This window comes from Bombus affinis, chromosome 14 (genome assembly GCF_024516045.1).
Source record: "Bombus affinis isolate iyBomAffi1 chromosome 14, iyBomAffi1.2, whole genome shotgun sequence".
Taxonomy (NCBI): Eukaryota; Metazoa; Arthropoda; class Insecta; order Hymenoptera; family Apidae; genus Bombus; species Bombus affinis.
Window position 1 is genome coordinate 6,155,919 of NC_066357.1, and position 19,685 is coordinate 6,175,603.

General features: G+C 36.0%; 2 protein-coding genes and 1 long non-coding RNA gene across 4 annotated transcripts in view; 1 reads left to right on the forward strand and 2 right to left on the reverse strand.

Annotated features, from left to right (window-relative positions):
• The window catches only part of LOC126923801 (probable peroxisomal acyl-coenzyme A oxidase 1), a 40,832-nt gene that overhangs the window by 3,213 nt on the left and 17,934 nt on the right, over nucleotides 1–19,685 (reverse strand). The window contains exons 1-3 of one of the 2 annotated variants that reach the window (XM_050737644.1): nucleotides 2,574–3,064; nucleotides 2,093–2,341; nucleotides 58–220 (exon numbers count right to left, since the gene is read on the reverse strand). In XM_050737644.1, the coding sequence (XP_050593601.1) occupies nucleotides 58–220; nucleotides 2,093–2,222 (293 nt within the window). In that variant the 5' untranslated portion in view covers nucleotides 2,223–2,341; nucleotides 2,574–3,064. Of the gene's footprint in view, nucleotides 1–57; nucleotides 221–2,092; nucleotides 2,342–2,573; nucleotides 3,065–19,685 lie in introns of those variants that run through there. The other variant, XM_050737643.1, reaches the window with a different exon arrangement.
• Nucleotides 3,936–6,563, forward strand: LOC126923872 (uncharacterized). Its single transcript, XR_007713340.1, has 2 exons — nucleotides 3,936–4,703; nucleotides 4,896–6,563. It is a non-coding gene; the product is annotated as an uncharacterized LOC126923872 (long non-coding RNA).
• LOC126923802 (probable peroxisomal acyl-coenzyme A oxidase 1) lies at nucleotides 9,516–17,017 on the reverse strand. Its single transcript, XM_050737645.1, has 11 exons — nucleotides 16,804–17,017; nucleotides 12,813–12,972; nucleotides 12,362–12,530; nucleotides 12,146–12,269; nucleotides 11,945–12,064; nucleotides 11,648–11,763; nucleotides 11,334–11,503; nucleotides 11,024–11,186; nucleotides 10,608–10,951; nucleotides 10,266–10,521; nucleotides 9,516–10,147 (listed from the first exon to the last, which is right to left on the reverse strand). The coding sequence occupies exons 1-11, from the start codon at nucleotides 16,931–16,933 to the stop codon at nucleotides 9,887–9,889; spliced, it is 2,013 nt and encodes a 670-aa protein (XP_050593602.1). The 5' UTR covers nucleotides 16,934–17,017; the 3' UTR covers nucleotides 9,516–9,886.

Genomic DNA, 19,685 nt, shown 5'->3' on the forward strand with positions numbered 1-19,685 from the left:
ATTAGAATTTGCTTGGTTATGTGACAGTTTCCTTGAGGTGAACTTTAAAATGCTTACAAAACAAGATCAATATCTGCTTTTCCTGAGCGTTGCAATTCTCTAATTTTGTGAAGTACTTTACAGCAAATTCGTAAAGTATCTTCGTATATTTCTTTATGGCTCTTCTTATATTTCATTGCTACATTTTCTTTTAACTGCAGATCACCCAAAAAATATTGTTCTGAAAATAAAATATGAACAAAAAATAATAAAACGTAATACAGAAATGAAAATACTGGAAGAATAAAATAAAATAATAAGACGCGCGTGTAGTTTTTATTAGTACTCATCATAAATGGACACATTATATATTCACGTTTAGAGTACAAGTAAAACGAACTTTACTACATATTGCATAATAATATCATAAACTGCAGGCGCTTATATTGCCTTCTACACGCAATATATTCTGTCTTTTCCTTGTTAATACAGCAATGTGCTTCATAAATATGATATTTGCATTTTTCCGTGTGAATAACATTGAACATTAAAATACGATATTTATGTCGTAATAATTCACTAATTCTCCTGGTAGAAATATGAGGAGTAGTATCAGAGATATAATAGCAAAAAAAGAAATATTAAACATAGTCGAAAATAATGAAAAAAATAATGTTTGAATTAATTTTTAGGAAGTTATTATATTATACAATTAACTGCATAATATTTTATTCATTTAATAATTTATTATGCATTAGATATTAGCAAGAATTTAAATTTAATTTATAATTGTTTGATAAGTAATTTTTCATATGTAAATGATAAATATCATAAGCATGTATGTAGTATCGTGCAAAAAGACTTAAGAAATACCAAGATAACCATAAACAATGTCGGGGATGGCGAGACGCCTTCGGGTTCATCAATGTGTAGTTGGTCATTTCAAGTGAATAATTTGGTAGAAAAGGCCTACGTAACCCTGGCCACGGTTGTTTGCGGAACACATGCGTGGTGGGGTGAAAAAAGACAAAGGGATGCTGGAGACAGAGTTAGTGGAGAAGTCGTACAGAGTGTTAGTTGAGAAGTCAGAGAGAGTGAGTACAGAAACCACAGAGAGTGTGAGTGGAGGAGCCGGAGAGTATGTATGGGGATGTTGAGTGCCGAGTATGATAATTTCGTTCGTTGTATTGAGTATTGCTTGTTAAACTAAAACTTAACTCCAAATAAAGTATCATTACTTGTCCTTACTCTAAGACCCATTAAGTTACTACATGTACATAATTACCACAAAAATATGTTTAAATTATTGGAGGGATAAATCTGTGGATAGATTTTCTTTTTTTCTTTTTGGTAGACTATTTACAATCAATTCTCTTTGAGAATTATAAGTAAATTATTTTGGCGTAGTACTGTAACTTGGATTATAAGAGTTTATAATACGTTTGATTCTAGTTGAATCTAATGCTTCAATCTAAAGGGATTCAATCTTTTTAGTCTGCGGATCTGATCTACTCGAATTACTTATTCCACATAGTTGGAGCTCGTAGGTTCAAACTAGATTTAATACAGCTTTATATAACATTATTTTGGCTTTATATAACATATTTAAGGTGGGGCATCTGCCCATGACTCAGTAGAATTTTCTTAGTTTTGTTTTCAGTTTTTTAGATTTATCTACGATGTGCCGATATTTCTAATCTGAAACGAACTTTGTTGACTTCATTATCGACCACACTGACTAATAATTTTATTTCCATTCATTTCAAATATTTGCTATCTCTATGATACTGCGAATTTTTTATGAGAAACGGTTTTCTAACTGCTGCAATCCACATCTTTCAGAATCGATATGAATTACTATTTGGTGAGAAACTTATAGTAACTCTAAGCCAAGGACGTTTCTAATGCGCACTCAAATAAGCCAATTACATTAAAAAATTTATATTTCTACAAATATAATAGGAATATACAATTATATTTCGATCTCGTGGAAAGAAAATGTTAATTTTGCGAAGATCGTTTAGTTCTTAATAACAGTGAAAACGAAAGAAACTGAAATTATTTTTTTGATAATTGGCGTTAAACTAAGAGGATAAATAAAAACTACCTATACCTTGATCTCGACGTTGTCTCGTTTTTTCTGCACTGCCATCGAAAAAGTGCGTGACTTCCACAGGATCGAACGTACATCTACTTCGTTCATATTGTAAATCCTTGTTTACCACCATTTTCTGTTGCTTCATATTGTGTAGATTACTTTACACTAATCAGTGACAAACCAGTGTGGTTGTTTAATCTATCGCAGCACGTATCTATCTAATTAATTTTCTTTCCAAACGCCCGATTTTTATACATATATATACTGTAATATCGGAAAAAGGATAAGATTAGGATAATTTAGATTTGTAAAATTCTCCTAATACTATTTATTAAGATAAATAAAAAGAACAGAGATTAATTGGGCAGAGGACGATAAATGTTCCACTTAAACGCAAGAATCTTATTCTATTCAAATCACTCTCGCAACTCTATAACGCAACAACTCGATCTCTCTAGAACGCTAGCAACTCTACAACTCTACAACTCTCACTGACTCTCTCAACTCTACGACTCTAGTCTTCGGCTTCTGCACTCGCACGCTCTCGCTTCTTAACTCTCACTGTACACCTTTTGCATTCGTTCTCGCCGACGTCTCAACTAACACTGTCCTTAGCGTCTCTTTGTCTTTTCCCACCCTATCGCGCACGTATCCCGAAAACGTCCGTGGCCAGGGTCACGCAGGCCTTCTCCACGAAACTGTTCACTTGAAAGGACCGACGACACATTGATGTACCCGACGATGCCGCGGCTCTCGCGACATTGTTTACGATTCGGCCGATATCTTTGGCCTTTTGTCCACGATACTACAATACGATACCGCGTCACTTTCAGAATATGAGCGTCTTGTTCATACTGCAAATTTCTAATATTGCCGCGTACAATTGTTTTGTGGCAGCACTCGACAAGCCAAATACCACCGACACTAACTAGTATCGGACGACGGCAGTGCAGTGGTTAGCGCACTTGACTCTGAATCTCTGAGCAGGACGGACCTCTCAGTCCAAAAAGGGTACATGGCGTAGGTCCTGACAGTGAGCGCATCATCTACACAGTATCCAGTGAGGAAAAAAAAAGTGACAAAACGTAAAAAATAGTGAAAAATAGTGCTCGTATTACCCTCGCTATAAACAAAAATAAATAAAAAAAATAGAAGACAAAGATAATGAAATCGAAATCAAGGAGGTGGAACCCGTCATAAAGCCAGCAAAACAAGAAATTAAATGAAAAATATCAAATCAAAAGACAACCAAAGACAGTAACAGCAGCATAAGACTTTCCGCACAGAAGACGCGGAAACTCAACCCTCCACCAAACCCGGTAAACAGGAACAAAAAAACATATAATAGCCAAGAAAGCATAAACCAAGAAGAAAACGATACACAAGAAAACAAGACCATCCGAAATCAATATTAACGAAAAAAAAAACAAAAATTCAAAATACGATTGTGGGAAGCATAAAAATAAAGAATGAAATATTACGAAACAAAGCAAACATGCAGGCTACGTCCCTGATTGCAACACCGGAAATCAGAAACAAAAGCAAAGACGTACGAACAATCATCCCTCCCGCCGCACCGATGAAACAGGCAACATGACAAGCGCAGCCCAAGCAAACAGACAAACCCAAATTCCTATCACCACCGACAACGCCACTGAAGGGACAGACACATAAGGGACTGCCCACCAGCCACCCCTTGAAGACCACGCGGACGCCCCCGCATCGGCAAAAGGGGTCAGGCTCCCCCCTCCCAATTAACATAACCCTACAGGATCCGAAAGATACTATCGCCCTCATGGAAAATTCTCTTAAAATCAAGAATTTCCACATTAAAAGGATACACACAGGCAAACACGTACTATACCAGAAAGTTTAAACGATTATATCAAAGCGAAAGAAATATTGACCGCAGCCAACACAGCATACTACACGTACACACCCAAATCGCAAAAGTTTCACACTTATTTACTAAAAAGGCTAGGCACTAGCTTTAGAGAAGCAGAAATACTAGAAGACCTAAAAGCCCTAAAAATAGACGAAATACAGTTCACAAAAGTGTCACGATTCGCGACAAGAAAATCAGGGGAGAACAATACACTGCTCCCAATCTATATAGTTCAAGTATCCCCCAATAGCAATATTGGGAAACTGCAAAAAATAAACCGATTAAATTATCTGAAAGCACATTGGGAAAAAATAAAAAAGAACGACGTTACTCAATGCCACAAATGCCAGCGAATGGGCCACACAGCGCAAAACTGTAACCTAAATTACCGCTGTGTAAAATGCACCGAGCCGCACGGACCAGGCGAGTGTGAGATTAAAAAAGAAGACCCAATAGGCAAAGAAAAAATCTACCGTATAAATTGCAAAAAATTCGGGCATCCCGCATCATACAAAGGATGCCCAAAACTCGTTGAGTTACGTAAAAAGCTCAACGAAAAAATCACCAAAGTGAAAAAAACAAAAATCGAGCGGATCGCTCAAATAAGCCGTAAATAAGCGAAGTAAAGTTCGCGGTCGTAGTAAAACAAGGAACAAGCATAAACGAGAATCCTGCACAATTAACAAATATAGCGTAAATCAAAGCCCCAACCCAACGGTAAACATACCCCAACTAAGCATAGTAAAGGTCATCGAAGACTTTAAAAAATTATACTAAAAGCACTAAGCGAGCAACAAACGCAACTAAACGAAATAAAAGAATCATTAAAAAGGAAGGAAGAAAGAATCGACTCCATCTTCGGCATTATCGATAATATAGACGACGAATAGTCAAAACCCACTCAACCATCAATTACAGCAACATTACAGTTAGAAGTAAAACATTTGAAAATAATTTCAATAAATGCCAATTCTCTAATTTCGAATCAAAAAAGATACAGTATGCTAACTCTAATAAAGAAAGAAACCCCGGATATCGTACTTATCTCAGAAACAAAATTGAACAAAAGACACAAAGTACACTTCAAAAACTACTCTATGATAAGGCACGACAGACCAAACGCTACCCAAGGAGGAGGAACGGCAATCCTCATAAAAAAACCCCTCTGAAGTTCAAAACAATCCAAAATGACTAAATAACAAGTTTCAAAATCCTAGAAACAACGATCATAAAAATGAGAATAAACAATAAGGAAAACTTATTTATCACTGCAGCCTACGCAATCTATGGAAACCAGAAACAATTTAACGACGAATTCGACAATCTCTTTGAACCTTTACAGCTCGACAAACAAGAAATAATAATATAATAATAGCCGGCGACCTTAACGCTAAACGTACAAGCTGAAAAAACGAACTAAACAACACGAGAGGAACTTCATTAGGCTAGACAATAAAAGCATACACTACAAAACAAACCTTTACAGCACCGAGCTACCCTCTTACCCAAAAGGACGCTCATATCTGGACATATGCCTAGCAGACGCGCGATTAAAATTCCAAAATTTACGACCAATTAGCACTCTCCGAACCCTAGACTAAGACAGCGACCATAACGCCATAGTATTTCAGATAAACAAGAACACATCTGACTTCCTAACACTCGAAACACAGTCCGAAACACCCAGGTTCAACTACAAAAAGACAGACTGGAAAAAGTTCCAAAACCTACTCGAACAGAGCTGCGATCTAAAAATCTATAACAACGTTAACCCAACAGACAGACAAATCGACTCATTCATAAACGAAATAGAAAAACGTACAAATCGTCCTACAAGAAATAAACGCTCCATAGCCTTCGCAGGTAACTTACGTAACAGGCAGCAAAGCCAAAACGATAAGAACAGAATTGCGAAAACTCTTTGACAAAATTAGCGATCACTATTACACGTGGAAACTAAAAATCAATGGAAGTAAATGCGAAACCATTCTATTTAGGCCCAAGATAAGTAAAATCGGTCCAATAGAAAGGAAACACTGTAAAAAATTCCAACTAAAAGAAAAAGCAAACGAAGGGGATCTCATACCATCTCAAAAACTGCGTAAAATATTTAGGAGTAAATATAGATGATAAACTAAATTACAAGCAACACATCGAAAACCAACTCTTCAAAGCCGGCAAAGCATTCTGGAAAACAAAAAGATTGTTCTACTCCAGACATCTCAACAGCAAAGTAAAAATCCTGTGCTACCAAACGCTAATTACACCTATTATAACCTACGGCTGCCCAATCTGATACAACATACCAGTTTCACTAATGGAAGAAATTCGCATATTCGAAAGAAAATGCATCAGAGCTTGCCTGAGTATTTACAGATCAGAACACAGCGGATACAAAACGTAAAAAATAAAAAAATATACGACTTAGCCAACATCCACCGCATCGACTATCACATCTTAAAACTAACAAGAAACCACTTCGCGCAAGCTGCGAAGATAAAAGAAAATAGTTTAATCTTCGGTTGCTTATTTCCAAAGGACGCATATTATAAAAATACACTGATAACAGGCTACATCCCCCCCCCCCCCGAAGCTTTCCTATACCTAGATGAAAGAAACTATCTCCAAGACCAAAATAATATCCCAATAATATACCATATAAAAAGAAAAATAGGGATTAAATCAATACTCTACGAGGAAAACTTAGATGGACGGACTGCAGACACTAGGTGGAGATACAACATGGCCTTCCCCCAAAAAGACACAGAAGACAAGCACAGAAAAAACATAAAAAAATATTGGTGGATACCGAAACCATAATAAAAACAACAAGACAAAGACAATCTACCACCGTATAAAATTGTAAATATGTAAATAAATATTGTAATAATTCCTCAGGACACCCCTCCCTTCCCCTCCCAGTCCATCCTCTCCCATCCTTTCCCAAATAAACTAAAGAACTGTCCTGTTTTTGCTTTCCTGTTTCAGGTTTTCAGGACAGAGATGGAAAGAAAAAAAACAATATCGTACATAAGCACCGCTCTACAGCGACTTAAATTTCAGTTAGAAGTGTAAACCTAAAAAAAAAAATTTAATGTTACGCGGCTATGTCGTACCGTCGCGTATCGGTACTTTTGCCTGAACTACCTCACAAACGAATTCATCGTTTATAATGAAAAATACAAATATGTAATATACCAAAACTGATAAAAAAATAAACACTATATAAAAAAAAATAAAAAAAGCAATTATTACGAACGTTCGGAACCCGGGTTCGAATCCCGACGACCGGAGTCCGATTTTTCTTCTACGCACCAAAAAACGGAGGGAAAATCAGCAGTACTCCAGCAGTGACATCTACAGTCACTAGCGACAATTACTCCGGACGAGGCCCAGCAACTACACTATCGCGGACAACACATATATCGAACCTGAGTTTCAAACATTAGTACCTAACTCACCATTTCCATTTCTAATCCAAGTTCAAACACAAGCCCCTGAAATGCAACATAATGCAAGAAACTTATAGCGAGATATGAGTAATCAGGTAAAACTATAATCTCATGTTCTAAAATTATGCATAATTAGTTGTGATAATTCCTAACTAACAATGTTTTGTTTATCGTTAGAAAAACTTCACACGACTGTTTTCATAAATTACCGATATTCCGATATTAAACGTTTACTGAAAATACAGATGTAGCTAATACTCGCGTGTTTTAATCCGTGTATCTCTCGATACACGAGTACACGAATATTCAAATACTCAGATCTTAATATCTGTACTGAAATTCACGGGTACGCGTGTATAGAAATTACAGAACTTCAGGTACAATCACGCTTCATTTAAATCCATTTGAATGATGGACGGCTGACACTGCAATGTCGCAACGATGTTTTTCATTTACCGGGAATATTATGACAAAGAAAAGAAAATAGTTACTAACAATTTTGACCCAAATATGTACATCACGAGTCCGGCTCAAGGAATCTAATTCAGTAATAAGTTCGGACTCACACTCATGGTGTTCAGGCCATATCTATTGAGGTTTAATAGGATAGATAACGGTTAAATTATAAACAATCACGGCAGTGGACAATTCGAAAAATGGAACTTATATAAAAGAACTTATATATAAGTAAAATTTAATTAGAACCATAACTTAATGTTATGAAGAAGGAAAAATGCGAAAAATATATGTGATAGCAACGTGATAGTGCCGATAAGAAGCGTGTGAGGCGTTTAATTATAGAGAAACATAACGATATAGGATAACGATTAGGAGATAACGATAGAGAAAAGAAAAAGAAATTAAATGATTGTTTATAGGAAAAAAATGGATAGCTACTTTACAAATATACTTTACAAGATGTATTACGTACTCGATACTCGTTGGATGTAACATACGAAGCGAATATATATAAAAATTCATGACCATGGTACCGCAGCGGTACCAATGAATCTCACAAATTGCATTTTATTCCTGTACAAATACTGTTATTTCCATTGCGATAGGAAATTAACAATAATTGCAGTATGTCAGTATTCCCGCAGGGAGGGCTCGCTTTTGCGAGCCTATGGGGACTGGATAACCCACGTTCCCGCAGCCAGGGGGACCGTCGGGACAAGCGTCCCGCTTACGTGAGTCCCTATGTACTCTGCAGGGAAGGTCGTCGGGAGTGTAAGGCGTTTAAGTACGGTTACACTCTCTCTACGTGGCCATGGGTAGTAGCGCACCCACGATCCTGATGCCAAGGATGGGACCGTCGGGATAAGTTCCCGGGTACGAAAGTACCTTGAGGCCCCCGCTTACGTGAGTCCCATCTGGAACTGCCGAGCACGGTTAGCCGGCCGGCAGTGACGTGCCCGTACATTCATAAGATAGTCTCACCAACGACTAAGGTTGGTACCACGGGCGGTCGAGTTACAGCCCAGAGGGAGTAGCGACCCCTCTACTCGGCCAATTAATGGGTATGGACTCGTGGTGGCAGTGATTGATGGCCAAGATGCTGGCAAGAGGGCAGAGTTAAGGTGATTGGCTCCACCGAATGGCCTTCGGCGGATGAGCAGCGTCCCACCTACTCCGGAACCGTCCTGGTGAGACGGGAGGGCTTAGAATGTGCCCCGTTCGGCCTGAGACAAGCGACAGTCCATGCAGGCTTAGCTAATCCAGGGAGCAAGGTACTGGGTGCCTTGTGCGATGGTTGGGCGTTTGCTCCAACCCCTATGGTCCTAGGGGGCCCGGATACTGTATGGATTCTATATCTGAGGAAAGCACCCGTTACCAAAAGACAATACCAGTATTTCAGTATAAGGAACGATACTACATGTATGTCACCACTTCTATTCCATAAATAAATACTGTGCCATATGAAAACCTTTCAATTCTAAAATGTAATTTTCCTTGAGCCGTTATAGGTTCAACAATAAAAATACACATTTTTCTAGTTTAAAATATTATTTTATTAATTCTAAAAACAGAAAATACCATTTCCCATAACATATTTAAGACATCTCATCTCAAAATATTTCCAGGAAGCTTTTCATAAATATATAATATCTATCCAACATTTATTCACAATTATTACAGCGATGCTTCTTTATATAAATTACACATTTAGAATGATAGCGAATAGAAATGATACAAAAATACGTTCGATCCTTCCTTTCTTGTTTCATATAAACTCTCAGTAAAATGGACAAGTCAGCACGTAGATCTTTCTTCGATATTGCTCATATGATATGTTACAGTTGTTCCATCTTATAGATCAATACCCAGCAAGCAATACAGTCGATTATTTAATAACAAATAAAAAATACATTACGATAACAAGTAAATGCAACATATCCCAAACGATCGAATCACCACAAAACAAATGCGAAATAATAATTATGATTAAATATTTCCTTTAAAAAGATTACACTATAAATTACTCTTAAGAAATGGTTTTAAGTATTTTTCAAACGACATGTTCACAGTTTCGCGGTTCAGAGGACTCTTCATGGCTTCTTGAAACAATCGTTCATAAACATTACCATCGTAAGCACCCAAAGCCGAACAAAGAATATGGTCGTTGAAATCGAAACCGTCAACGATTCCTACAGCATTTCGACGAATTGTCATCAGCAAATATTCCAAGCGTGAATGAAGTGTCTGAACATGCTCTTCCTGCATAGAAGAAAACTAAAAAAGAGAAAGAAATGAATTACTCCTGAATTCAAATTACCCTACAAGATATAGTAAAAAAATTGTCTTCTTTCGCTGTCCTCTGTGATTAGTTTCGAAAAAAATCAATACTTACCCGAAGAAAATTACCAACGTTTCTCAAAGCCCAATATACGATATACAGTTCGCAGAGTTGAAACATTACTTGACGAAATTCTTCAGACTTCGAGTTTAACTGTTTGATAGCTTTTGCAAATGTTTTTGCAATAAAGCCTCGAGCGTGAGCTTCCGAACACTGAGTTAGTTCGATGCACGTTTGGTTCCACGCCTCCTCCGTCGGAACTCCATCACGTATTCTGCGATCCAAATGTTCTGCTGCTAAACGAATGAATCTGCGAAATGATAAGAATATCGTAAATATTCTGATGAATATCTATATAATTATTTAGGAAGATTTAATGTTTCCGAAGCAGTATACCCTGTGGCTACGGCATCATAAGCATCTATCAGACATTCCAAATCGTTACTCCAACGAAAATGTTTTACTCCTTTTGCTGCTTCGTTAAGATATTCTACAGATTCTGGCAATGGTTCACCATCCATAGCTTGTTTCCATGATTTTACGAGGTACCTAGCTGTTTGCAAATGTAGGACTGTATTTTCCCCTTCGTAAGTACAGACTGCAGTGGCCAATCCGTAAAGTCCTGGCAGATTGCTGGCAGTCATGTATCCATGTCCACCACAAGATAACCGAAGCTGCTCTATTCCAGCTGCTGTATCTGTAGATACAACTGCTTTTAGGCAACATGACAAAGAATGCAACTGCAAAATAAATTAATAGAGTTAGAAATATGGAGAAAAGTATATTACTACAAAGGGTATAAAAGTACCAACCTCCGGTAGTTTTTCATAATCAGAGTGGTGCAATTGACTTTGCACTGTATTATACATATCCCAAACACAACTGGCAGTAACTTTTATTGCGAAACATGTGGCAATATGAGGGAAGATTTTGTATTGTTGCGTTACGTAATCGAGAATCTGTACCTCTGGTTGTCTAAAAAGAAAGAATGGCAAATACTGATTTGGTATCAACAGGAGAGATTTAATTATAATTAAAAGTAACATTTCCAATGGAGGCATTTTTTAAGAAGGAGACATAGAGCAGTCGATGTTACTGGAGATTGTTTTTAATAGAACATACTCCGCATTTATTTGACCCTGACGTCTTACTACGCTGTATCGAACCGCAATAGTAACAGCTTTCCTTAAATAGTGTAAGAGGTTCTGCAGCAACGCTACTCGAACGAACACCATCGTACCATACGTTAACTTCTCATTTGTAGATTTTACGTATGTTCCATCTTCTAGTACCTATAACAGGAAATGTAATTATACAATTTGCTCTATCGACAATTAGGATTTAAGAACAGTTCTTTTTACGCAGATAATTTTCCTTTCAAGTTCAGAACCACAAGATGATATTGCACTTCTTACAGCAACTTTATGAAAATTTACCTTGGAATTCTTCATCAACATATTCTCCCGTGGTATCCTAATGTCATGAAATCCGAGAAAGCCATTGTTAGCACCGTTCATCCCCAATTTTGTACCAATTTCTCCAATTATAATGCCTAAGAATTACATACAGATTAAATTTACTGTTTGCTATAGCTATTGTTCAGCAAGTTATAAACAAGGAAGTTGTTTGGTTCATAATTGTTGTTTGATAATGTGAACAGTTTGTTCTCTTTTTTACACATTCCAATATAATATATAATTAATTACAAACGATTAAGACATTTGTTTGTATACCCTTTAAAGGTTCATGTGTCTCCACGTCTCTTAATTGTACAATAAACGGATGAATTCCCCTACATTCTCCCTGGGTGTATAATTGCGCAACGACTATTGCATGATTTGCAGTGTGGCCCACTGAAAATTTTAATCGTAAATAAATCATACTGTTTTAGTAAAGAACATTATTATTATATTAAAGAATTGCAATCTACTTACATCCGCCTGGCCACCATTTGTAGGATGTCAAAGTTGGACTGTTCAAAACAAACTCTTTTGTTTCCGGATCGTACGTTGCCGTAGTTTCCAAACCCCTGAGAAACGTTCCATGTCCTAGTTCAGTCTAAGGCAGAAGTGCAAGATTAAATTTACTTGAGAAACTTTTAGAATCTGTGACCATCTCGTTTAAAAAGAATGTTCTCCCTTACGTATTACCTGAGCATATGTTCCTATAACATCGCCGGCCCAAGCTCTGTTTATCCAATATGCTTGCTGTTCAGAATTTGCTTGTCCCATAAGAGCGGGTAGAAACATGGCATAATGCAGAAGCAATGGATTTCCATCCTCGAATAGTGCAGTCCCAAGTGTTCCTCCAAAGATACTTCTGCAAATAGACTACATTGAGGATATCTTTTTGCTATTGTATAACCAAGGAACTTCTATTATTCTTTAACACTGAAAGAGAATATCTAAATATTATAGAAGAAAAACCAATTTAATCGTTATTATAAGTATCCTCTTATTCGACGACATTGAGGGCAAGTGGAAATATTTGCAAATTTCTTTTCATCTGAAAAAACTAGCAATATCTCTTTTCACATAAGAAGAAATATTGGAATTTGCTTGGTTAGGACAGTTTCCTTGAGGTGAACTTTAAAATGCTTACAAAAGAAGATCAATATCTTCTTTTCCTGAGCGTTGCAATTCTCTAATTTTGTGTAGAACTTGGCAGCAAATTCGTAAATTATCTTCGTATATTTCTTTGTGGCTCTTATATTTCATTGCTACATTTTCTTTTAACACCAGATCATCCAAAAAATATTGTTCTGAAAATAAAATATGAACAAAAAATAATAAAACGTAATACAGAAATGAAAATACTGGAAGAATAAAATAAAATAATAAGACGCGCGTGTAGTTTTTATTAGTACTCATCATAAATGGACAAATTATATATTCACGTTTAGGGTACAAGTAAAACGAACTGTACTACATACTGCATAATAATGTCATGAACTGTGGGTGATTATATTGCCTTCTACATGCAATATATTCTGTCTTTTTTTTGTTAATACCGCAATGTGATTCATAAATATCATATTTGCATTTTTCCGTGTGAATAACATTGAACTTTAAAATACGATATTTATGTCCTAATAATTTATTAATTCTCCTGGTAGAAACATGAAGAGTAGTATCAGAGATATAATAACGAAATAAAGAAATATTAAACACTTGGGAAGATATTGAAAGGAATAATATCTGAATTAATTTATAGAAAATTATTAAGTAATACAATTTACTCCTTAATGTTTTATTTATTTATTAATTTATTGTTCGTTTATTTATTAATTTATTGTTGTAAATTATTAGGCGTTAGCAAGAATTTAAATTTAATTTATAATTGTTTGATGTCATATATAAATGATAAATATCCGCTCCTCCACACCTACTAAGAAGGTTTGCTGTTCTATCAGCAAACATGAATATCCCCATTACGTATTAAAAGTATCGTAGAAAAACGTAAATTAAGAAGAGTATGGCAGGTCCACAGAACACCGGATGACAAACGCAAACTAAACAACGCAACTAGGAAGTTAACCAAAATCATCAAAAAATATAAAAATGACTGTTTTCAAAAATATCTCGTCAATTTGTCCCCCACGGCTGTCTCCAACTATTCACTATGGAAGACTTCCAGGAAACTCACGCGCCCCCCGCAAATAATCCCTCCAATGCGCCGTCCGCAAGGTGGATGGGCGCATAGCCCTATAGAAAAAGCCAACCTGTTTGCTAATCACCTATCTAACGTATTTAAACCTTATTCCTCTACAATTGCCGCGGATATTACGGAATACCTGTACTCTCCCTTCCAAACTTCTCCTTCTATTGAACCCTTCACTTCTGTAGAAATTATAGAATTAATCCGTCGCCTAAATCCCAGGAAAGCATCGGGGCATGATCAAATATGCAATAAAGCAATCAAGGAACTTCCCATAAAAGGGATTGCATTCATCGCATCAATTTTTAACGCAACTCTTCGCCTTGAATACTATCCCAAGACCTGGAAAATATCATTGATTACTCTCATCCCTAAACTCCGAAAACCAATATATGAAACTAGCTCCTATCGCCCAATTAGTCTTCTAGCTACTTTGTCAAAGCTATTCGAGAGGATAATAACGAATCGACTCCTTCCACTCCTAGAGGATTTGAAAACACTATCAGATCATCAATTCGGTTTTCGGAAGCAACATTCTACAATAGAACAAATCCATCGCATAACACACAATATTAGCCAAATCCTAGAAAAGAAAAAATATTGCTCAGCGGTATTCCTGGACATTCAACGGGCGTTCGACAAAGTATGGCATGAAGGGCTTCCATACAAACTTAAAAAAATCCTACCACACACCTGCTACTCCATCATAAAGTCCTACCTAACCAAAAGACAATTCATTGTTAAGTACTTAGACGGCACAACCACAATAGAAGCTGCCATACCCCAAGGTAGTGTCCTCGGACCTCTGATGTTCTCCATCTACACTGCCGATTTACCAATATCAACAGAGATAACTATAGCGAAATTTACCGACGACACAGCGCTATTAGCTTCCCACGCAGACCCGATAATAGCTTCATCCACCCTACAGCGATGTCTCCACTCTATGGAAAATTCATAAATAAGGCTTCAAAATTAATGAAAACAAATCCACACATGTGACCTTTACGCTGCAAAAACAAACCTGCCCTCGGGTGACCATTAACAATATAACAATTCTTAACAAGGACTCAGTCAGATACCTGGCCATGGCTCTGGACAGGAGATTAACATGCAAACAACACATCACAAACAAATCGAAGCAACTCAAGGATAAGCTTAAAAAATTTTATTGGTTCATTGGCCGACGCTCCAACCTAAGCACGCAAAACAAAATTACACTCTATAAGACCGTAATAAAACCTGTCTGAACCTAGGGAATCCAACTATGGGGAACAGCAAGTAATTCCAACATTGAAATACTTCCACGCTTCCAATCGAAAAAGCTAAGATCCCTAATAAATACACCCTGGTATGTTACCAACGAAGCAATACATCGCAACCTCAAGATACCCACAGTCCAAGAAGAAATAACAAAATATAGTAATAGATATAGCAAAAGAGTCAACGAACCACGAAACCCCCTAATTACTAAATTACTTAATACGTCCGAACAGATCCGTAGGCTAAAAGAACATTATCCGTTAGACCTAAGCACAAGATTCAACTAGATATTTCTAATAAGTAATATTTACTTACTTATAATAATTATTTATAAATTATTCTTATATATAATAAGTTAATAAGTATTAACATATTACAAATAATTAGCCATATCACTGCGCCACGCCAGAGAAACTTACTCAAAATTCTCAATGCGAGAATTGATTGTAAGATACTAGTAAATAAAAAAAAAAAAATGTTCTCCAAACTGACAAATAGTCTTAGTCTTAGCAGTCCCTGAATCTATCACCTACTACGGCAAGATACGGGAAATCTGCTTTTCCCACGTACGACATTTACATTTACGATCAGCGAATACTCCACGTTCTAACAAAGAGTTAGTGTAGTAATACTTGTACCGTGGATAAGTAAGTTGAGTACAACTTAAACTTTGGCAGAAGGCACATTTTGTTACTCCGCTGACCGTGGGTTCGTTATCGTAACTAAGACCATTGTCATTAGTATCTTGAGTGTCCAATCACCGCGATCACTCTTTTTTTTTTTTTGTAAGACTATTTACAATCAATTCTCTTTGAGAATTATAAGTAAATTATTTTGGCATGGTACTGTAACTTGGATTATAAGAATTTATAGTAAGTTTGATTTTAGTTGAATTTAATGCTTCGATCTAAAGGTTATTTTCTTTTTACTCTGCGGTTCTGATCCGACATGTCAAGTAGTTGGGTACTGATGGGTTTTGGTGGTTGTTAACTCTTATATTATATCTGTTTCTGAACTTGTATATTTCTTCTTTAATTGTGGGTATCTTGAGGTCGCGATGTATTGTTTCGTTGGTAACATAACAGGGTGCATCTATTAAGGATTTTAGAGTTTTTGATTGGAGTCGTTGGAAAATTTCTATGCTGGAATCACTCACTGTTCCACATAGTTCGATTTCGCAGGACCACACTGGTTTTAATATGGCTTTATATAGCATTATTTTACTGTGCATATTTAAGGTGGAGCATCCGCCCATGACCCAGTAGAATTTTTTTAGTTTCACTATCAACCACATTGATTAATAATTTTCTTTCCATTCATCTCAAGTATTGGCCATCTCTATAATACTGTAAATTTATTATGAGAAACGGTTTTCTGACTGCTGCAATCCACATCCTTCAAAATCGATATCAATTACTATTTGATGAGAAAAATATAGTAACTCTAAGCCAAGAACGTTTCTAATGCGTACCCAAATACACTAATTACATTAAAAAATTTATATTTCTACAAATATAATAGGAATATACAATTATATTTCGATCTCGTGGAAAGAAAATGTTAATTTTGCGAAGATCGTTTAGTTCTTAATAACAGTGAAAACGAAAGAAACTGAAATTATTTTTTTGATAATTGGCGTTAAACTAAGAGGATAAATAAAAACTACCGATACCTCGATCACGGCGTTGTCTCGTTTTTTCTGCACTGCCATCGAAAAAATGCGTGACTTCCACAGGATCGAACGTACATCTACTTCGTTCATATTGTAAATCCTTGTTTACCACCATTTTCTGTTGCTTCATATTGTGTAGATTACTTTACACTAATCACTGACAAACGAGTGTGGTTGTTTAATTTATCGCAACACGTATCTATCTAGATAATTTTCTTTGCAAACGCCCGATTTTTATACATATTCATGTATTTATGTATATTTATACGATACCACGTCACATTCGGAGTATAAGCGCCTTGTTTACACTGAACATATTTAATATTACCGCGTATGATACCTTTAACCTTTGTACCTACGAATTCACCATTTCCATTTCTAAACCAAGTCCAGATACAAATATGCGTAATCAGGTAAAACTAAAATCTCATGTTGTAAAATTAGGCATAATTAGTTGTGATAATTCCTAACTAACAATATTTTATATATCACTAGAAAAATTTCAAATGACTGTGTTCATAGATTACCGATATTCCGATATTAAACGTTTACTGAAAATACAGGTGTAGCTAATACTCGCGTGTTTTAATCCGTGTATTTCTTGATACACGGGTACACGAATATTCAAATACTCAGATCTTAATATCTGTACTGAAATTCACGGGTACGCGTGTATAGAAATTACAGAACTTCAGATACAATCACGCTTCATTTAAATCCATTTGAGTGATGGACAGCTGACACTGCAATGTCGCAACGATGTTTTTCATTTACCGGGAATATTGTGACAAAGAAAAGAAAATAGTTACTAACAATTTTGAACCAAACATGTACATCACGAGTCCGACTCAAGGAATCTAATTCAGTAATAAGTTCGGACTCAAATTCATGGTGTTCGGGCCACATCTACCGAGGTTTGATAGAACAGATAACGGTTAAATTCTAAACAATCACGGCAGTGGGCAATCCGAAAAATGGAATTTATATAAAAGAACTTATATAGAAGTAAAATTTAATTAGAACCATAACTTAATGTTATGAAGAAGGAAAAATGCGAAAAATATAAGTGATAGCAACGTGATAGTGCCGATAAGAAGCGTGTGAGACGTTTAACTATTGAGAAACATAGCGATATAGGATAACGATTAGGAGATAACGATAGAGAAAAGAGAAAGGAATTAAATGATTGTTTACAGGAAAGAAATGCATAGCTACTTTACAAGTATACTTTACAAGATGTGTTACGTACTCGATACTCGTTGGTTGTAACATACGAAGCGAATATATATCAAAATTCAAGACCAATAATTGCAGTATGTCAGTATAAGGAACGATACTACATGTATGTCACCACTACTATTCCATAAATAAATACTGTGCCATATGAAAACCTTTCAATTCTAAAATGTAATTTTCCTTGAGCCGTTATAGGTTCAACAATAAAAATACACATTTTTCTAGTTTAAAATATTATTTTATTAATTCCAAAAACTGTATAGAAAATACCATTTCCCATAACATATTTAAGACATCTCATCTCAAAATGACCGCATATTTCCAAGAAGCTTTTTATAAACATAAAATATCTATCCAACATTTATTCACAATTATTACAGCTATGCTTCTTTTTACACATCTGGAATGATAGCGAATAGAAATGATACAAAAATATATTCGATCCTTCCTTTCTTGTTTCATATAAACTCTCAGTAAAATGGACAAGTCAGCACGTAGATCTTTCTTCGATATTGCTCATATGATATGTTACAGTTGTTCCATCTTATAAATCAATACCCAACAAGCAATACAATCGATTATTTAATAACAAATAAAAAATACGTTATGATAACAAGTAAATGCAACATATCCCAAACGATCCAATCATCACAAAACAAATGCGAAATAATAATTATGCTTAAATATTTCCTTTAGAAAGATTACACTATAAATTACTCTTAAGAAATGGTTTTAAGTATTTTTCAAAAGACATGTTCACAGTTTCACGGTTCAGAGGACTCTTCATGGCTTCTTGAAACAATCGTTCATAAACATTACCATCGTAAGCACCCAAAGCCGAACAAAGAATATGGTCGTTGAAATCGAAACCGTCAACGATTCCTACAGCAATTCGACGAATTGTCAACAGCAAATATTCCAAGCGTGAATGCAGTGTCTGAACATGCTCTTCCTGCATAGAAGAAAACTAAAAAAGAGAAAGAAATGAATTACTCTTGAATTCAAATTACCCTACAAGATATAGTAATAAATTTTTCTTCTTTCGCTGTCCTCTGTGATTAGTTTCGAAAAAAAATCAATACTTAACCGAAGAATATTACTGACGTTTCTCAAAGCCCAAGCTACGATATACGGTTCGCAGAGTTGAAACATTACTTGACGAAATTCTTCGGACTTCGAGTTTAACTGTTTAATAGCTTTTGCAAATGATTTTACAATGAAGACTCGAGCGTGAGCTTTCGCACACGGAACTAGTTCGATACTCGTTTGGTTCCAGGCCTCCTCCATCGAAACTCCATCACGTATCCTACGATATAAATTTCCTGCTGCGGAACAAATTGATCTACGAAATATAAGAATATCGTAAACATACTGATGAATATTTATGTAATTATTCAGCCATAATTAATGTATTCGGAAACAGTATACCCTGCGGCTACGGCATCATAAGCATCAATCAGACTTTCCAAACCGTTACTCCAACGACAATGTTTTACCCCTTTCGCTGCTTCGTTAAGATACTCTACAGATTCTGGCAGTGGCTTACCATCCATAGCTTGTTTCCATGATTTTACGAAGTACCTAGCTGTTTGCAAATGTAGGACTGTATTTTCCCCTTCGTAAGTACAGACTGAGGTCGCAAATCC